At 40.5% G+C, this 19,844-nt stretch overlaps 1 protein-coding gene across 2 annotated transcripts in view; it reads left to right on the forward strand.

The window, feature by feature from the left end:
• Window positions 1–19,844, forward strand: part of gramd4a (GRAM domain containing 4a) — a 55,908-nt gene that overhangs the window by 5,197 nt on the left and 30,867 nt on the right. For both annotated transcript variants that reach the window (XM_046071926.1, XM_046071924.1), the window contains exons 2-3: window positions 3,738–3,951; window positions 10,138–10,258. In XM_046071926.1, coding sequence (XP_045927882.1) covers window positions 3,738–3,951; window positions 10,138–10,258 — 335 coding nt within the window. The remainder of the gene's footprint in view (window positions 1–3,737; window positions 3,952–10,137; window positions 10,259–19,844) is intronic.

Raw genomic sequence — 19,844 nt, forward strand, 5'->3', positions numbered from 1 at the left:
AATTGGTCAATCCTGTTTTCATTAGTCAGTATTGTTATGGCTTGATTTAATGGTAGGTAACTGTGCTGACCAGCGGCGCACTGAGCTGTTGCACAGAGCTGGCTGTAAGTGCATTCAGATGATTATTGTGGGAAAACATTTCATTGTGACAGGTGTCCTGTCCTGTGGAAGTGTTTATTAAGCTGCCACTCACCATGTTTGCGGTCACCTCGCAGCGAAGAAAGATCGACCCAGTCACCTGTATATTTTCCACTTCTACCCATGTCAGTGGGTTGTCTAGAAAATAAAATATTTGTTTCTAAAATTTTTAAGTTCATGGACAAAAAACCTGTCAGAATACCTGTCTGTCTGCTTCTCTGTGGGTACATCTCAATTCCCTTATCCACATTACCTTCACTTGGGCCTTTTCCGCACATCCTCCTAGTGCCTCCTACTAAAGACGCAAGGAGAGTCTGTCAGTTGGTTTCTGTAGAATCTTTTGATTCCTTGGAGTGAGCCTAGTATTTCCACTTTTTTGTTTTGCCACATGCCAAATTTGTTATTTGTGTCTGTATTTAGTGATATTCTGCTTGTAAATGTATTATTTAATAATTCAGGATGTGATCAGAATAATATGTGAAAATGTTTTAGGGTAAAGGGATTATGTAAATATAGTATATCTCTCATTGCAATACAGTCAACTGCAACATACACTTGTAAAGGACATGTACTGTATAATGACAATATTGGGATTATAATTTTTGCTGTTATTTTAATATGCATATCCGTATGCAACTGTTGCAAAATGATTGGAAACCGCTCTTCCTTTTTCACAAAAAACATTCCCAAATTAGGCTTCTTAACAAAGAAATTGTGTGTCTTCTGAAAATCTATCAATATCCAATGAGTGAAAAATATACAGCACAGCTGGTTTTTGGTTGCATGTCACTGCACCTCAGTCAGCCACTTTTGGTATGCGTTTTCTTCCAAGTTTCCGGAAGACTGCTGGTTGGATCGTTAACCACTCATCCTGGCAGAATCTGTAGAATTCAAAGTGGTTTTCTTGCATGGTCTTTTCAGGGCTGTCAACACATTTTCAATGAGGTTGTGGTAAGTACTTTGCGAAGGCATTAAAACATTCCCAAACCACTTCCAATGTTTGTTTAGGATCATTGTCCTATTGGAAAGCCCCTTCACGTCCAAGATGGACCTGAAGTTCCAAGATCATCAGTGACGTGGTGCTTTCTCAAATCTGTACTGGCCTCTTTGAACTTTCCATTGTGATGTTAGTGGCTCAATCTAATGAGTGCATACAAACATGCCTTATTTATACAAGAATCACCAACAGGAAGTTTAGGGGCAGGATTAGAGCATCGGAGTGTCGGATCAATTTCCGGGTCCTGTGAAGATCGAGGAGTGCGGATTAATCACATAAGGGATTTGGAGTGTTCCCATTGTCTTACTTGCAAAGAAAGTGAAACCTAAATGAATGCATAGGCCTAGTCATCGTACAAAAAAAGGCTGGTTGCCATTCCAACAACAAGCCGGTCATCTTCATCGGTTAACCAATCATTCATAAAGAAAAAGACAGGTTATCAGTCAGATAACCATTTTTTTGCAGTGTGACAACTAGTCCTCTAATCAAGCAGATTAAGTCATCTCTGAGGATTACACGAAGAACACTTAATCCCTTCCCAAATGACAAATCACTGCAGTCAGAAAGCAACACAGTCATGTTGACAACACATTCAGTTGCTCCATGCTTGGCTGCTGGAAATGATGATCGATTGTTGTGACATTCTTTTGGCATCCTGCATTCGGTCATATCAGGAATTACCTTCTCGTAGTACTACAGGGGAGTCTCACTGTTGTTTTTTTTTTCTGTCAGCATTTCTCATTCAATGATAGGACTTAATGGAGGTGGTGGCTAGAAAGGCAACACTTTGGGTGGAGTCAGAGTTTAATAGGCTGGGGACATTTGTGACCTAGTAGCAGTGAGGAGGCTATCATTAGTGTTTACTTGTAGGTTCAGCCAGTAACAGTTCAGCACCTGTTGTGGTTTCAGAATGGCTCCCGTTTAGATGGTAATCATGATCTCTACCACATTTGTACAGTAATTGGCTTATATTAGCTTACTTTTGGCAAACATTAATGAGGTCACCATGTCTGTATTTAGTTTCTATGAGTGGGATTAATTTTACTGCAGTATCAGACTACTGCTGCTGAAGGCAGGGGAAAAGCTGCAGTAGCTTGACTCTTATGACTCTTGTGTTTGATGACAAAAACACGCCCTGTTCTGTCATCGTTACACCTCGGCCCTTGATACCAAAACACCACCATTAAGCCTTTCACAGCCTCTCACAACTACTGCCACTGCTCCAGCTATATAAATAAAATCAGTAAAAAGGTCAGCATATCTGCTGCAGACAACCGTTTGCCAGAGGAGTGAAAGGATGTGGTTGTCATGGCTCTAATAGGGTTACTGGTTCCATCTTCCCGTGTAGGCTGAAGGGGAGAGCAGAATGCAAACACTGATGAGGTTAGAGACTCAGTAGAATGAAAGGTTAGAGGTTGGCGTGTGTTATGTCATATGTCGCCTTGGGGAAAATGTGGTACGGAAATTTGAATGGGTGTAGGGATCGAGCAACCTCAGATTGAGATAAATACGGAGTTTGCAGAGCTCATAGTATAAGCTATGAGATGAAAAACGGAAAGCATGGCTGTAGACTCTTAGTCTTGTTTGTCAAAAACCCAAAGATACTGTTTCCCACAGAATGACAGACAACTTCTGTTAGCTTAATTCTTATTTCACCATTTTAATTCTTATTTTAGTCTTTGTTACTCACTAATAGAATCTGCTCCCTTTCCTTTCAGTTCTCTTTTCCCCACACTCACTCACGCACACACCTACATCTCTGCTGCAAACACACCAGCTTTCTCTCTCTCTCTCTCTCTCTCTCGCTCTCGCTCTGCGCTCTGCTCTGTTGACTTTCTCCATCAGCAGTACGTTTATAAAGTTGCCAAAAAGAGACAGAACTGGTCTTCTGGATTTTTTTTCCCCGCAATTCTGTTTTCAGCAGCAGGTGCGCCGCATGTGGAGGAGGCTTGTTAATGATGTAGCCTATCAAAATGAAACTAATGACATCTGTAATATGTTCACTGTTGCTATACCTGGCCCGTGCTTGTAAAATATCCTCTGTGTCTGCGCCTTGTAACGGTAATGAATAACAACTCTCTCTGTTTTTCTCTGCAAAATGCTAAAAGTGCTCGCCAAATATACCTAGGTGGCCTGCCCAAGTAAGGTCTGTCTGTGGGAAACACTGCTGTGGGTATTCAAAGGAGATTGTATGTTGTTGGTAATCCTATAATTGTGTACTTCTGTAGCCCCAATAGCCTCTTTGGACCTGGCCCTCTTTCATAGCTCAAAAACAAACATAATATTGTTTCATAAGGTTGATCATTTCCAACGTTTCCTAATATTATGAGTGTTGCTTACATCATTCTGACGACATGTTTCAGGGGTCCATTACAGAAAATGACACATTAATGTAGTTTGGGGTCTCTGGGACCCCAGCTGTAAAACATGTATTTTTGTATGCTCTATATCTGTGATTGGTGTCAGCAGTACTTTCTACACAACACTACCCCTCCAAAATCTAATATATTATTTTCTATATATGGGGTTTTGATATGGTTGGGGAAAAAAGTTTTCCACACAGCCATACTAACAATACCCGTTGTGTTTTGTGTCCCCATAGGGTTGCCGTCCGCCATGTTAAGGTAAAGCCCAGGTGCGCGGTGTTGACCATGCTAAAGCGGCTGGACAAGATCCGCTTTCGAGGCCCCAGGACAAGAGACGACTTCCCGGATCTGGCCGAGTCGCCACCTGCCTCCGACAACGAATGTAGCGACGAAATGCAACTGAAGCCCAGAGCAGCACTGCGAGACACAGAGGACCTCCTCCGAGACCCTGTGAGTGCTTACATATACAGTGTGTGTGTGTGTGTGTGTGTGTGTTTGGGCTGGGCTCTTGTGGCCACATTCGCAGTTGATCACGTTTCATGGAGGAAGCAGAAAGGTGTTTTTTTTTGTTTGTTTGTTTTTTTCTTTGATTTTACCTAGGTTATACTGATTCCTAGGTTATTCCCTTTCATTCCATTTCTCTTATATTCTGTCACTCTCCCTCTTTATATTTCTCTGTCTCTGTATTTATCGTCATTATCATACTGAGTAAATGGTTATCTTACTTTTGGTTTTATATATATGCATTTAGCCTAGACTGGCTAGGACGAACTAACATGGCTGCATTTTTTTTCATGTACTCATGAATTATTCTGTCTGAAAAGGAAGCTCTGATGTCAGCGAAACACAAACAACAGAGGGAGGGAGATGCACTAACCCCTGTTTCGACTTTCTGATGTTGTTTTAGCATCTTTAGCTTGCTTAATAAATGTTTATGGCTAAAAAAAGGACACTATTTTGTTTGATGTAATCCCACTTGTTTTTGTTTATACTGGGGAATGGGAGGGATTGTCATGATAAATAAAAATGACAGCGTATATAACATAGCAATCAGCAGCAGACAAGAGGAGAAATGGTGAAAGCAGTGGCGAGATGAACAGATATTGGATAGCAGGAAGGGGATGAAAAATGGGAGAGAAAAGATTAAAGCAGGGAAATTGATAAAAAAAGACTAGAGGACAGGAATTGAGCCTCAGATGATTGGACTCTGAGATGTCTAGAGTGGAGGAGATGAACTCCCCAGCCTAAAAAAAAAGAATCCAGATCATGTTTTCAGATATTTCTTCCTCCCACGCTACATACTGTTCATATTTCATGATATCTGTAGCTCTCTCACCCTTTTGGTTGACTAAAACACCAGTATTGTCGTCATCATCATGCACTTGCACTGATGGCAAGATACCAGGATTTAAAAACACTGGATTAGTCACTTGATTGTATAATTTCCTGAATGAAGGCCCCAGGGATCTTGCTTCATTTTCTCTTTGTTTCTCCTCAAAAAACAGAAGATATGACCTCTGAATAAAAGCTGCAGAAGGCTGGGTGGTAAATGTGTGGTACTTAAAGACAAAAAACATCACCAGGCCTCAGTGTGCCCACAAGAATAAAACAGTATTAAATGTGCTTTTTTTCTGTGATTTAGCTGACTATGGCCACTTTTAGCATACATGTGGGCATGTGCAACATGGATCTGTATTTGCATGTATGCCCTTGTGCCCGCCTGGTGTTTGTATGTCTGTATGTGCAGTGGTGTTTGCCTACGTTGAATACCAGCCAACAGGGAAGGCATCGCCCACATCGCGGCACTGATGAGTCACACTCTGAAGGCCCAAAATAGAGCAAGCTAGCTCCTATCCCTGCTGGGACACACACACACAGCATGAACTTTCTTTCTCCCATAAAGCTTGCGTGGTGGAAATCTTATCTTCCTTGTGAAGTGCCCTTCATAGGTCTCTACTGACACAGTGGAGCCCACCTAGACGGCAATGATACCAGTCTCTTCACTCTCTAGGAACATCACCTTCATTGCCTCATCTGTTAAAATGAGGGCAACGTGTGGCCTTTGGCTGCAGAATACATGCACTGAGACTTTTTGACAAACTAGCCTGTGTCATCCATACTAAATAGGTAGAATGTCACTGGGCAGATGGTATTCAGTCATCACACAGAGGACTGCATACGACCTCACCGGCCTCTCCACACTGTTCCTGCTAGAATAGGTGGCTTCCTCACTGCGTCTGTCACACTTTGTGTCATTGAATCATTTATCTAAAGCACAGTAGGAAAATGCAGACAAGTTATTCCTTTTTTTTGGACTTAAGTTAGAATTAGTTGGGTAAATAAACTGGAAATCTATTCAGTATGGCCTCATTACACCTGCTACAACTTCTAAAAGATCTGTAGTAGTATCTGAGAACCTTATGCTAAATAGAGGTCCTTTCTCAATCTCAACTCAAAACTTTGTTTAACTAGAATGACTAATAACTAAATTAAGAATCCAATTATGTAGCCTGATTGGCAATTTTTTTATTGAATAATGAGCATTCCTATCAAAAACATACATTTAAGCATATTCATGTACATCTGTTTTCCTTCTGTATATGTGTACATTTTGGTTAGATGCATTTGACTTTCAAATGAAAAGCCCCTCAAAGCCTCACTTTCATGTATTTAAAATTACATGTAGAAGTCACTTAACCAACTATCAGTGATGAACAGCTCTCCAACATGCCACTCCATGCTGAAATCATACTGGGTCACGAGTACTTGAGCTTTAGGATTTAAAATCAAGTCTCTTGTCTTTTTCAGTGTCACAGTAAGGGCTAAAGTAAAAAATTAATAAAACTGTTCACCACTGTATTCGTTTACCGTTGAGAACTGTAATCTAATCTCTATTGAAAAATTAACTAACGTCAAACTGGCAGGTATTTTATTATGATTTTGACTTAGTAGTATATATAAACATGCAGGTTTAATTTCATCAACTAACTAAGAGCTGTGCATTGCACCTTTTAATTGTGATGCTGCTCCAGAGGATTGTGGTCATCTTTACCAAGAAGTCTGCTGCTTAAATCACTGTGGTGGTTCGGATTTGTGTACTGTGGTGAGAATGTAGGTCTTGTCTGAGCATAACTTTTATCTAAAGTGACTTTTTAAATGTGTGCAAGTATGGCAAAATTGTACACTCTGCTAAAAATCTTGACATTGTCTCAGGCAATTTTGTTATGCGTTCCATTTTACAAGTCAGGAAATTACAGGGTTAACAGGAAAGCAGGTTGGGTAGGGAGGATGGTGTTTGGTTTCAGTTGGGGTGTGTGTGTGAAACAGTTAATAATTTGACAGCATAACAATATACTACAGTGTGCCATAAACGCCTGATATTGACACATTATAGTCACTATTCCACTGGCTTATTTATTTGGTAAATGGCTCCAGATGACCCTTTCTAAAGCAGTTAGCAGATGCTCTATTTGTCTGGATGTCTTTACAGCCACACACAGTAAAAAATAAAAATTGCATTAACAAGTACTGGTACACAAATGTGGTCTGTCAGATATCTTTTTCATATTTGGACATGGCTGCTCGAAGTGCTACCACCAGCCTGCTGGACAAACAATCTGCCCAACATGGAGAAGGTCACTTGTGTTATTTGTGTTTATGAGCAGAACAAGGCCTTGAAATCACACCTTCTGTATTTCCCCTCCTACTGTGAGACTCACACCGAGCCTTAAAAGCACACTCATTTTCACAACATAGAAGATAAAGTATGGACGAGGCGTTTGAGATCCCTGGAGCTGTTCTCTAGGATAAACCAGACATTTCTGTGTCAGAGGCAACCATACAACCCTGTGGACAAGGTCCCTCCAGAGAGCCGAGCACAGAGAGAGGAAAAATGGAATGAAGAGAGAAACGGATAAAATGAAAAGTACAGTGGATGACTGTCGAGCATGAGCAGGAGGTTAGGGAGATCAGTTAGTAGAAATCTTTAAGCAAGAGGCAAAGAAGGGGGTTTCAGATTATGTATTTGAAATCTTGAGTTCATCAAGCTCATTGAAGAGAAGCAGGACAGAAGAGAGGTGCAATATTCGGTCCAGTGGTGCAAGTGTGGAAGTACTTAAAGTATTTAAGAACGATTATCTAGCCTCTGGGACTGTTTTAAGTACGTGGGTACATTTTATTGTAACAATATAACGGGTTATATAATGAAATTGAATATTAACAATAGTTGGGGCTTAGAGAATCTGTTGTGCTCACTGACCTTATGTGCACCTTCAGCAGTACTAACAGAGTGGGTGTGAGGATGAGTACAGTAGCTCTGACTCAGTGTTGCCCAATAATTAACGAAACCATGGCGGCCCTTCACAGTCTAATTTGTTCCACCAGTTTCAAAATTATCCGAAAATATTTTTTACACATTTCATAAAATTTCAGACCTCTAACGTTGTGTTTTGTGGGCGCTTCTCCATGCTGCTGTAAGCTTGTACACTCACACACTTTGGCATCTGATTCGAGACAACCACTTTTCTTTTGAGGTATGATAACGCTTACGGTCTGTTTCTGTCACTCGTTTCTGTGAAGGCAATTAAGCTAGCCACACCAAAATTTGGAGTGCACACGTAGTAAAGCGTTTATGGTAAATCCACTGAAATGCACCAGTGCGTGCTGACAGGCTGGTTAGCGACTTTCTCCTGTCATTTTCTCTCTTTACAAAGACAAGTGTTGCAGTATGAGAGTCCTACCTGAAGAGAGGCTGTGAAGTCTTCATGTTACGCGATACGAGAACCACATACAACATTATTTATCAATTTGGGTCGGAGATGATGAATTTAGGGCGAGGATACACATGTGACAACATCCGTTTTTCAAAAGGTGTCTATACAGGATGGAAATAAGATTAATTGGATTATATTCACAGAAAGTATAAAACACATTACATGTGTCAATAAAAGTTAAAAAAAAAAACAACTGTAAATGTTCGTATGTTCCTAGATAGCCTCTTAATTTTGCACCAAATTAATTAATTTAACTTGAGAGGGTCTGAGGGCCACCCCCCATAGTCTCTTAAAATCCTGTGGGAAACACAACGACACTGATGCTTTAAGAATTTCATGAGATGATGATTTTCATGTGTGTGCATACATTTTATGGTCATGTCTGCAGCATTCAGTAATAAAAAGATAATGGAGTTTTGCAGCAGGACAGAGTGAGATTCCTATGCCCACATCAGCCACAGTCATGAAAGAGGGAGAGGGGGATCACAATAATTAATCAGCCGATAATCGCCCAGGGTGACGTCAGGGCTTGACCTACTTTTGATAACCAGTAGGTTCTGACTGAGAGTTGACAACAGCATTAAACGACATGAAGGTTTTCTCACGCTATGTGTTGTCCTTGGATCAAACCACTAGCAACTTAGACATTTTGGGGGGGGAAAAACAAACAAAGCTGACAAATTCTAAGCCAAAGAGCTTTGTCGCCGAGCGATAGCAATGCAGCAAAACTTCCACTTTCACTCCCACTGTCTGCTCCTTTCATCTCCTCCACAGCGTCCTTGTCTATCTCTTTCGCCTTCTCTCTCTTTTATCCCCTGCATCTATTTAATTCTCATACCCTCCCTCTCTTTCGGTGTCTCTCTTTCTCGGTCGACACCCTTTTTCTTCTCCGTGACACACTTCTAGACGGGGCTCTCATTTGTTTTCTTTGAAGTGCTTCTTTATTCAGGGACACTCTCTCCATATTGGTGTCTTTATATCTCCGCATGCCTTGTTGGACTTTGGCTCTCTCCCAAAGCCCATTTTTTTTCAGGTCAATGTCAGTTTAGTGCTATATCTCTCTTTCCTCCTTTCCTTCTTTTTCACACTCTCTCTTTCTCTCTCCCTCTCTCCCTTGTGTGCTCTCTCTTTTGCAGAGAGTACATCAGCTAAATACATTGCAGTGTGTCTATGCAGGCACACACAAACCATGCTGGTTGCTGTCAGGGAAAAGCTGCTGCAGAGTGTGTGTGCGCGTGTGGCAGGAGTCTTTTAAAGGACCCTTGCTGTAGTCGAGCAGCGATGCTCAACCTGCAGTGCTCATCATCCGCTATCACAGCCACCTCTCCTCTCCTCTCGCTCTTTCCTTTCCTCTCCCTCCATCACCCACTCATCCCTCCTTTTTTCCCCCCTAACACTTTGTCCCTCATTCCTCTCCTTTCTTACAAAGTCGTCACCTTTCAATCCTTGTCATTCACACTGTCCTCGTACACAGATGTTGTGTTGCTAGCTGTGCGTGTCAGGGTTAAAGCCCTTAGTCAGAGGTGTGTGAGTCATCAGTGTTGCTGCTTTAGTCAGAAGAGAGGGATTCTCCTCTTTTGCCTTCCTCCTCCTATCTCGCTCCAGCTGGACTTACACCGGGACAGGAAACGTTAGCGTGAGTCATGGCGCCGTGCTAATCTGTGTGTGTATCTGTGTTTGCATGTGTTAGATCACATGGGATATCCCTACTTGTACGTTCTCTTGTATGGATTTTGTTGTCAAGTAATTTTTTTTATTCTAAAGCCAAATCTCATCATCTTTTGTTTTGTGTGTGTCGGAATGTGAATGTGGGTGTGTGTGCATATGTACTGTATGCAAAATGTGTGTGCGTGTGTGTGCACAGGCAGGTTCGGGGTCTCCCACCATGGCTGCGGCCATCCAGGACTTCCAGAGGTTGGAATCAGACCGACTCAATGAAGTCAAAGGTCACCTGGAAATTGCCTTATTGGAGAAACATTTCCTACGTGAGTATGCAAAGGCACTTTTAGTCTTCTTTAAGGACAATTTTCTTACTGAAAGAATAGCAAACTCTCACTGAGATCTCAAACAATTATTTAAAGAATTTGAGTCATCATACATGACGTATTAGTTAGTTGCTCTGTTGTTGGCCCAAATGTATGCAGTCATTGCTTCATATTGTGCCTGTTAAAGTGAAAACTTATCAGGATCTGAACTGTTGTACAGTGTTCAGTTGTTGTTGTTGTTGTTAAATTGGTTTTTGGTTTCCCACAAGCTGCTTCTAATTTCAGTGGGAGATTTCCTGTACCCATCAGTTTTCAGAGAAAAGCCCTGAACTTATGGCATTCAGCTCATTGTTAAACAGTACCTGTAGGTAGTAAGGATGTTTGCAGCACCAAGAGCAAGGAATCAACAATGAGTAAAAAGTTGTGTTGTGGTGATACTACCCTCCCCCTCTCAATTTCTTATCTACAGTATCTTTCCCACTGTTTCTGCTAGTATACAAAATGGTGAATGTAGCAGGAGCTTTTGATGACATCTTGCTTTTGTTCCTGCAGAGACTGAATGCATTTAGTGAAGGTCGCTTTAGAAAAAAGCATCTGGCAATTGAGTGTGATGGAATGTTTCTTTCACAGTAGATTTTTTTCACTTTCATTTTTTATTGTTAGAAATCTTTACATGTCGAATAAACAGTTGAACATGTACTCAGTCATGGGTCAAAAGGCAGGACAACTATATATGAAAGAAGAAACAAAAGCAAACAAACAAAAAAACTTTGATATAAATAAAGATAGGGAAGAAAATGCAGTTGGGAGTTATATTTTCATCAGTCAGTCTATTCTAACCGTTCCCATTGAGTTAGATATGTTTTCATTATTCTTCGATGCTGATTTGGATCTTGAACAATGTCCACTTCTCCCATTTGTCAGCCAGTTGTGTTTCTTGCAATCTGAAACGATTTGTCAGTTTTTCTATTATATAGATTTCCTCTACTATCTCTGTTCATTGTTCTTAAGTAGGAGGTTCCACCTTCCACCATTTTTTAGTTATAGCTTTTTTACTAGCTATTAACATTATTTTGAGCAGTTATCTATCAAATGCGAGTCAAAAACTCGGACTATGCAGCCCTGATCCTGTGATATCAGTGTGCTTTGTGGTTTCAGTCTTGCAGGATGTTGGTTTTGTGCATTGCTTTTGTTTGTTCTGTGGCAGTCAACACAACCCTGATGTGTTATGGTTATTACTTGAAGCAGTAATGTGTCGCTCAACTCAACTTAAAAGCTATAATAATACCCAGTCAGGCCTGTCACTGTAACTACTTTTGTTCTACTATATATTGTTCCAGCAATAATTGCAATAAACAATATTATTGTCATTTTAAAGCCATTCATTTGCATCGCAGTCATTTGCATAAAGCATAAGGGGTTGTGTCGGTTGCAGCAAGAAAGAGATAGGGTACATAGAGAAATCTTAAAAAAAAATACAAATAAAGATCAAACTATTTCCACATTTACAAACACTCTTATCCAAAGATCCAGAGATTGAGAAAGAAGCTCAAACCTACATGCACACTGGTGCAAGAGAAAAGTTGGCATAAGAGCCGTGTAGCATGCATGGGAATGAATTACAGTACAATATATTTGTATATATATTTCTCTCCTTTTCCATGATGGTCTGAATAGGTTGCTAAATTTATTGCTGAGTTGCTTTGAAGAAGTAAAGTCGCCAAAGGGTCTGAAAAGCCACTAAATCTAGCAAGAAGTCCCCAAGTTGGCAAATATATGTGTGTGGAGCTATCTGAGCCCCGCCCACTGTGAAACCTCACAGTGAGCAGACAAAGACAGAAGCAATGTGGTAGAGAAAACCCTGCTGATTATTCTGGCACCATGGCAAAAATGTTGGTTACATTCTTATGTAAACAAACATGCATGTAAACACAACGAGCAATATCGAGGTCAGCAGAAATGGTTGAGTTAATGTATATTGTACAATAAGTTGATAACATAATTATTGTGACAGGCCTATAGCCAGTTGTATCTGTGATCACAATTTGGTTCCACTGCTTGCTGTTGTTGATTTCAAAAAAGTCAGCGCCAAATGATGAAACTAATCAACACACCAAGTTGAATTATATAATCTGATATTTAGAATGGGCAGTAACAACAGTAACATCCTGCTTTGCTAACTATGTTAGCAACCCTGAAATTACACTGGAAACATAATGGAAGCAAGCATCTGCTGAACTAATGTTAATCAATTTGCCATACTACACCAGAGAGTCCCACTGTGAGGAGAAGCATCCATTAACCAGCAATGGATCCTCAATTCCCCTACATACCTATATGTTTATTTATTTATTCATTAGCTGTTTGTATCATATATGTCCTTGCAATCTACAGTCGAGTGTCTACAAGTGTCTAACAAGAAGTAATATTGTCAAGTTACAGGCCACATCTGTCTGGTTTTACTCAACTGTGTATTTTTTTTAATTGTGTAAACAACAATCAATAAATATTTGCTACTGGAAGGTGAAACTTTATCAACAGTCTGCAAACAGAGAGAGTGAGAGAGAATTAGCATGTGTATTTCACTTCACACATAATCTGCCATAATTTCAATGTAGCATATTCACATCTAGTTAATCCCTTTACCAGCACTCTTTAATTCTAACCAAAGCTATGTGAAACCATTTAACGACCATCGGGACAAATCCTGCCGTCTAGGATACAGTGAGCTGCTGTTGAATGCGTCTAATACTTCAGGAATGTGTACAATAAGGACCTGCAACTTTGAGTTACGTTAGAACTACAACCAGAGCAGTTACGGCTCTGACTATAGCGTTTCACATCTACAATGTTACAAAAAGAAGAGCTACAGGAAGCTATGTTAGATTCTTTTTCAGCTCACGTTTATTTACATGTCCACTCTGGTTTAATCATTTCAGACACGCCGACTAACTGCAGACAAGCGGCTCGCAGATATATTTAGAATAGGTCAGAAACTATATTTTAATGGCTCGTTAACGTTAGCGCTCCTCCACTGAAACATGGCATTAGCTTTGTGGCTAATTTAGCAAAGGGCAGCGTTAGCTTCCATAACGTTACGTGATTTTAGAGAATATTTAGAAGTGATGAACTAGGGACAAATGTGGACCGTTTGCTAGAACTGCCACACTGTTTGAAATAAATGTACAGTTACGTCTGTCCAACAGACATTTGACACAAAACAAAGAAATTGTGTAATGCTTATCCTGACTCCACCCACTTAGCTCATACACATTTACAAGCTTTTCTAACTTGGTATCCAGTGAGAGGGGTACTGGTTGTCCTGTACCGTGCAGCACATTGACAATCCTGTGAGGTGTAATGGACTGTGAAGTCTGTTGGAGAGAGAGTGTGAAAAACAATACCTCAGGCTATGCCCTCCCTCATAATACTATGCCTGAGCTAAAAGGGCAGGATTCATTGTCACACCGTCAGGATGCTAACAAGATGAGCTCTCCTTTCATGGACCTTTCTTCCTTCCTGTTTGCCCTTTCCTTACTTCCTCCTTTTTTTTCATTCCCTCCTCCCTTTTTCCTCTATCCTCTAGAGCTCTCTTTGCCTTTTACACTGGATCCAGCTAAGCAGCTCCTTCAGATTCAGCCTGCCACTCCCCTCTCTATATTTCTGGATCAGTCCCTCTTTTACTCATTCGTCCCATTCTCATCTTTTAGCGCGCTTTTGATTTCCCATTTCCCTTCACGCTTTCTTTCTGTCAGACACGGCAGTCTCATATTCTGAGATCTGACAAACGCATGGCTTGCACATAAACAGTCTAGCAGGTAAAGCAGTTTCATGAGCTCCAAAGAGTTAAGAACAGAAATGTAATCAGCGCTCTACCTAAGATGGCAGCCACTTGGCATTTTGTAAGGGGACTCCGAAGGGAAGGAACCTTCATCCATGTTGCCTTCTGTTTTTGATTGGAAAAGGGTAGTAGTACCTCTGGGTAATGATGTTTTTTTCCTTCTAACATTACTCAAGTACTTGTTGTGTTTTTATTCCCTCTGCTTCCTTGTAGCAGTCTGGTGCTTCGCCTCACACTCTCTGGTTATCCATTTCTCTCATGCTTGTCAATCTCCTGTCCAATCTCTGGCTGGTGTAATCGTACTTCGGGGGAACACTGAGGTGTGACAATCTATTAGCACCTAATGGAGTCCTGAGTCTCTGCCCTGCACTCTAGTTATCATGAATTATATTTCTACTATTTTCCTTCCCCCTCTACTCTGCTTTGCTGTGCTTTATGTAGGAATCGTACAATATATAATGGCCAGCTGCGTGTGTGTGTGATTCTTCGCACAGGATAGCCTCTTATAGAAAGGCCTGAGTGAGTGTGCATTCATCATATTCTGAGTTATGTATTGAAAACCGATAGATACAGACTTAAATACTGTTTGTCATTAGTTAAAGCTAATGAGATTAGTGGGGAGAAACAAAAGATTCCTTGTGGCAAGGCATGGGTTTATGTGTTGTGTAATGGCTTTTCTGGAGCATAGGCTATATAGGAAAACAACATAATGTACTGTGAGTAGACTAACCATAGTTTGTGTGGTTTGATACTATAAGTCCCAGATTTCTGGGGGAAATAATTACTCTTTGCTCCTTTGTCAGAAATATAACAGAATAGCAACCGGTGTATTGGTTTACAAGACAGCCAAACAAACTATTTTAATAAGGAAGTCAGTCAGTAATTGTCCTTTTTCCATCAGGCTGCATATGCCTGATATGCATCCCTGTCGCCTGTAGCTATTCATCCGACAGCTCACTTTAGCTGCTTCTTCTTGTCCTGTTACTCCCTGTAATATTGAAAGCTGATCAGCTGATCAGCAAGAAAAGCTGAAGAAGACCATTGTCCTATTTTGTAGAGTCATTTTTGATGAAAAATCACAGTCAGAGCAAATCTCTGTAACAAGTAGGCTACATTGTGCTTCCTGTGACCGCTTCACAATTAAAGCCGCTGCATGTTTTGCCTGTTGTAAAATAGGGATGCACGATATTGGATTTTGGCCGATATTCGATATGCCGATATGTTAAAGCTCATTTTGGCTTCATTCATGTTATTTCACTGACGAGAACACTCCTCAAGAGTCTCTCCTGTACTACTTTTACCCTACCCTACTTTTATACTCATTTGTTGTACAAATAGATATTAAACAAGACAAATAACATTTCATTCTACAAAAATTATGATTTTACAAATGTAGACATAGACATTTAGTGGCACTTATTTATTTATTTATTTTTTTTCTTTTTATGTAAAACCGTAACAGCCAAGCTCCATATATTTTCAGAGCTACAAACAGCACTGTAACAGTGAGCTGTCTATGGCACAAAATAAAAGCAGGTGTTGTCTTGACCTAAAACCTCATGGTGCTTTCAGACCAAAAGCGTAGCGAGCGTTCGGGGCGGTGAGTTTACATACAAAGTCAATGCAAAGACGCGTAGAGCTGCGATTTCCTGTCGGGCGGCGCGAAGCAACGAAAAGGGGGCAGGGTCGGCAACGCGAAGTCAACATGAAGGAATTCGCGTGAGTTGAATATTTTCAACTCAAGCGAGAAAGTCGCATGACGGTGAATCGCGATAGCCTATCAGTGTTGAGATTGTCCGTATGTCACCAACGGCTTCAGAGCGACGTGTGGAGAGGGAGGCAGAGCGGGGGATTGAAAATCTGCTGGCCGGCTGAGAGCTGCTAAACTTGGGGGAGAGGAGCAGGGAGCAGCGCTGCAACCTTTGGACAAATAAACACCCAGAGTCGGACTGGATTATGCTCTAACAACTACGCCGTTTACTCGCGGGAGGAGCTCGGAGTAAACTGCTTTTATTAAATTAGCTTTCTACTTTAGTTTTTGGGATTACAACGTTGATTTATCTTCACTGGAGCTTCTCAGCAGCTAGCTTCCGTGCACATCCGGTGCCAGTGTTGTTGTTAGCGTCGTTAGCTCTGTCGGACTACGACTTACATATTTATATAAAAACCGGACATTACTTGGAGAAAAGATAGCAAGGAGGTTGAACTACTGGTGAGTTCAGAAAACATGTGTCTGTAACTTTATTTCAGCTATCATTGTACTTTACTGTTACCAAGTTAGCATAGCATAGCCCTGACCGATCCAAACTCCATTCAGAAAACAAACATTTTAGAAGTTGCTGTCCTGCTGACAGACCTGACAAAGCACGAATTCATATGTCTAACAATTCATGTTGTAGTTATTTCAGCATCAGTTTGATCCATTTATTGCTATTTAATCACAGCAAAATGTTTACTTTGGGTTCATACAGCTGTAGTAATGGCAAGTTGTGTTTATTCACATTATCGTGTTAAAATCGCCTTCTCGCGTTGTGTGTGAACACTTGCAGCGAATGTACTCACACGAGGAAAGCGTCGCGAGGAGAAAATTCGAACTCCTCAGCATGTAAAATGTATTCTAGATGACGAGAGATGGCAAGTTGGGAGTGCTTAAAATGTCCTACAAACTAATGATGAAACCCACAGCGCGACAACAGCAGCGGCGCACGTTACAGCATTGTTTGATTCTAAACGGCTAAATAATCGGCCAAAATTTAATTTTCTGATATGCTTCTGTTAATGAAAATATGCCCAATATCTGCAGATATTATATCGGATCTATAATTATCGTGCATCCCTATTGCAAATGTTTAATGTGAAGCAGCAGCAGTGGACATGTTGGTTTTGCAATAGCAGTAGCTTAACACAGCCCTGACACAGCTGTAGGTCAGTGAACAGTTAACAGTAAGGTTGGTATCAGTGTTATAAAATGACAAACTGTAGCTAGAATAATACACCAAAATGCAGACCATAAATAGTGAAAATCTGAAATGACATAACTACTGTACGAATGGCTTCCACTGCAAGAACATGTTGTTTTGTCTACAGTTTATATCAGCGTAAATTTTTTGAGTTTGGGGCCGTTGGTCAGACAAAACAAGCCAGGGAATGTAAAGAAGTGACGTCTGGGATAAAGTGTGTGACATTTTTCTGCTATTTTTACACATTTCATTGACAATTATCAACAAAAATAGACAACTTGGTAATGAAAAAAAATAATTTGCAGCCCTAAATCACACATGGTTCATGTAGAAGACAATTTCATAATTGAAAGGTCACTGTTTTCAACAGTCAGCACAGCTTGCTTGTGAATATTAAGTTGCTCTAGATGAGAACATCAGCTCAACACCTAAAATATAAATGTGTTCCACTTTTGCTGCTAGCTTTTTAACTCTTCTTGTGTTGCCAGGACTTGTTTCAGCTTACAGTTCAGTTTAAACTTCACGGTGCAGGTTTTTTCACTGAGAGTGTAAGAAAATGTTTTGGCCTCTTACAGTTTTAAAAACATGCTTTCCCACAGGAAAAGAAACATAATGGCATGTTAGGAGCAAAAGTAATTGAGACTAGTCCTTCCAAATCTTGAAGTGTGTGTGTGTGTCGATTTTGTGCTTATTTCTCTATTGGTGGATCAGCATTTAACCCAAGAAATTATTTGGGCTTCTTGGATCTCTTTCACACTTAGAGTGAATCGAGCGTAGGCGCATTCTCTCCCCTTTCTCTCTCTCACTGACGTCTTTCTCACTGCTGCCTAAAATAAAGCCGGGCCCACGCTGGATGCCAAAACAAACACACTGCTCAAGTATATTGTCTCCTGCCTTCACAGGAGGCATGAGTTTCCAGTCCAGATGGTGTGTGTGTGTTTGTGTGTGTGTGTACAATGGCCCATGCCTTTTCCCTTGGCATTTGTTGTGATTGACCAGTGCTATTCTGAGGGCACTTTATTGGTTAATTTGTAACCATTTTTCCGGACGTGAGATCACATAGAAGGAGGTTTATACACATACACAGTGGAGGTCATGATGGCCTTCGGCTGTATTACGGTTCCTTCAGTTTTTCTCTTCATTTCTCTCTCCTCTGCAGGTCCTTTTTAGTCACTTCCTCTCATTTATTACTTTCATCTCCATTTCTCTCCCCCACAACAGACTCATCAGTTTAGTTTAAAATTCTAGCAGTGTGCTGTCACTCTTTTTATGTTTTCATCATTGAATAAATGCATTAATGTGTGTGCATGTCATTCTACCTTGAGCAAGTGAAGTGCTGTAGTAGATCTATAGTGTGTCATGTAAGCATAATGTGTTTGTATGGGTAAGCTTCAGTACTTCAAGTAAGAGGTGGTTCACTCAAATCATAAGACACATTTTCTCACATATCCCATCTATGGAGGCGTGTATTTTTAAAGACATTGTTATGGTTACATGTGCAGGATAATCTACAGACCTAGAAAAAACTGCAGCTCCTGATAAACTGTCTTCAGTGAGGTCTGTGGATTATCCACAGTAACACAAATTATTCTGTGCTGGCTGGTTTTAGCCATGTTACTATAGGCACCATAGCCCTGTTTTATTATTGGTTAGAACCATTTCAATATTGCAAGCTGAGATACATGCTCATATGAGCAAGTTTTTACCCACCCCAGATGTCAACATAAATATGTTATGTTTAAGTGCTAAAATGCTATACTTAGTGTAGCACCCTTTATGGTTAAGCTAAGACAAATTTCAAATTCCAATCATGGAGTTCTCAGAAATTAGAATATCAGTCGGTCAGCCCATTCCTTCATTATATGCAGACTAGCTGTTTCATATTTTATCATACAGAGCTCTGAGAGGTTGAAGATTTATAGCAGCAACCACAGAGGACACACACAATGGAGATGTAAATTATGCGTGTGTTTTAGCATAAAACGGCACTATATTCACACCCCTGTGTTTCTGTGTGAATTTTTGCGTTTCCCAGTCCTCGCCCCGGAGATTTACACTGAGAACACAGATTCCTTGAGTGATGGCCCTGTGATATAATTATTATAGTAATGGATGGAATAGCAGAGGGGTATATCAACTGGAATATGTCCCGTGGGTGACAGAGCTGAGCTGAACTGACCTTCCTACTGTTGGTAAAATGGCAGAGAGTAGTGCCAGTGGAAATCACCTCATGTAATTATATGAGCAGGCCTAATGTGCTTCGCTTTTGTTGCTTCATTTCTCTCTCCTTAGTTCTCTCTTGCTTTTATTTGTATTCCCTTTGCTACCTCTAAATGTCTTTCTTTCTTTGCCTTTGTGTCCCCTTTTAGTTTTTCTCTTTTGCCTTTTGCTTTTTTAGTATTTGCTTCAGTGTTTCCCACAGAATAACAGTGCAACTGTTGCGGGGGGGTTGGATGTCACCATGATGTCACATCACCATCAAATAACATTAAGACCTTGCGGAAGCAAGCAGGCGCCTGCAGTTGCTTTTCTCTGGCTGCACAAATTTGGAACCACCTTTTGCTTGATCATTGTTCTAAGCTCGCTACCAACTGTAATTCAACGTTAACATAGCTCTCCTTATTAGCTACGCTCCTTACATGTTTGCCAATAACTTTTTTGTATTAAAATAATGGGTCGCCAAATTTACTTTATAATATAATAATATACCTGAGCGGCCTGCCAAAGTAAGCCTATGTGTGGGAAACACTGGGCTTGTTAATATCTCTAGCTTTGTGTATCTATT

Source organism: Micropterus dolomieu, linkage group LG16 (assembly GCF_021292245.1).
Source record: "Micropterus dolomieu isolate WLL.071019.BEF.003 ecotype Adirondacks linkage group LG16, ASM2129224v1, whole genome shotgun sequence".
NCBI classification, from domain to species: Eukaryota; Metazoa; Chordata; class Actinopteri; order Centrarchiformes; family Centrarchidae; genus Micropterus; species Micropterus dolomieu.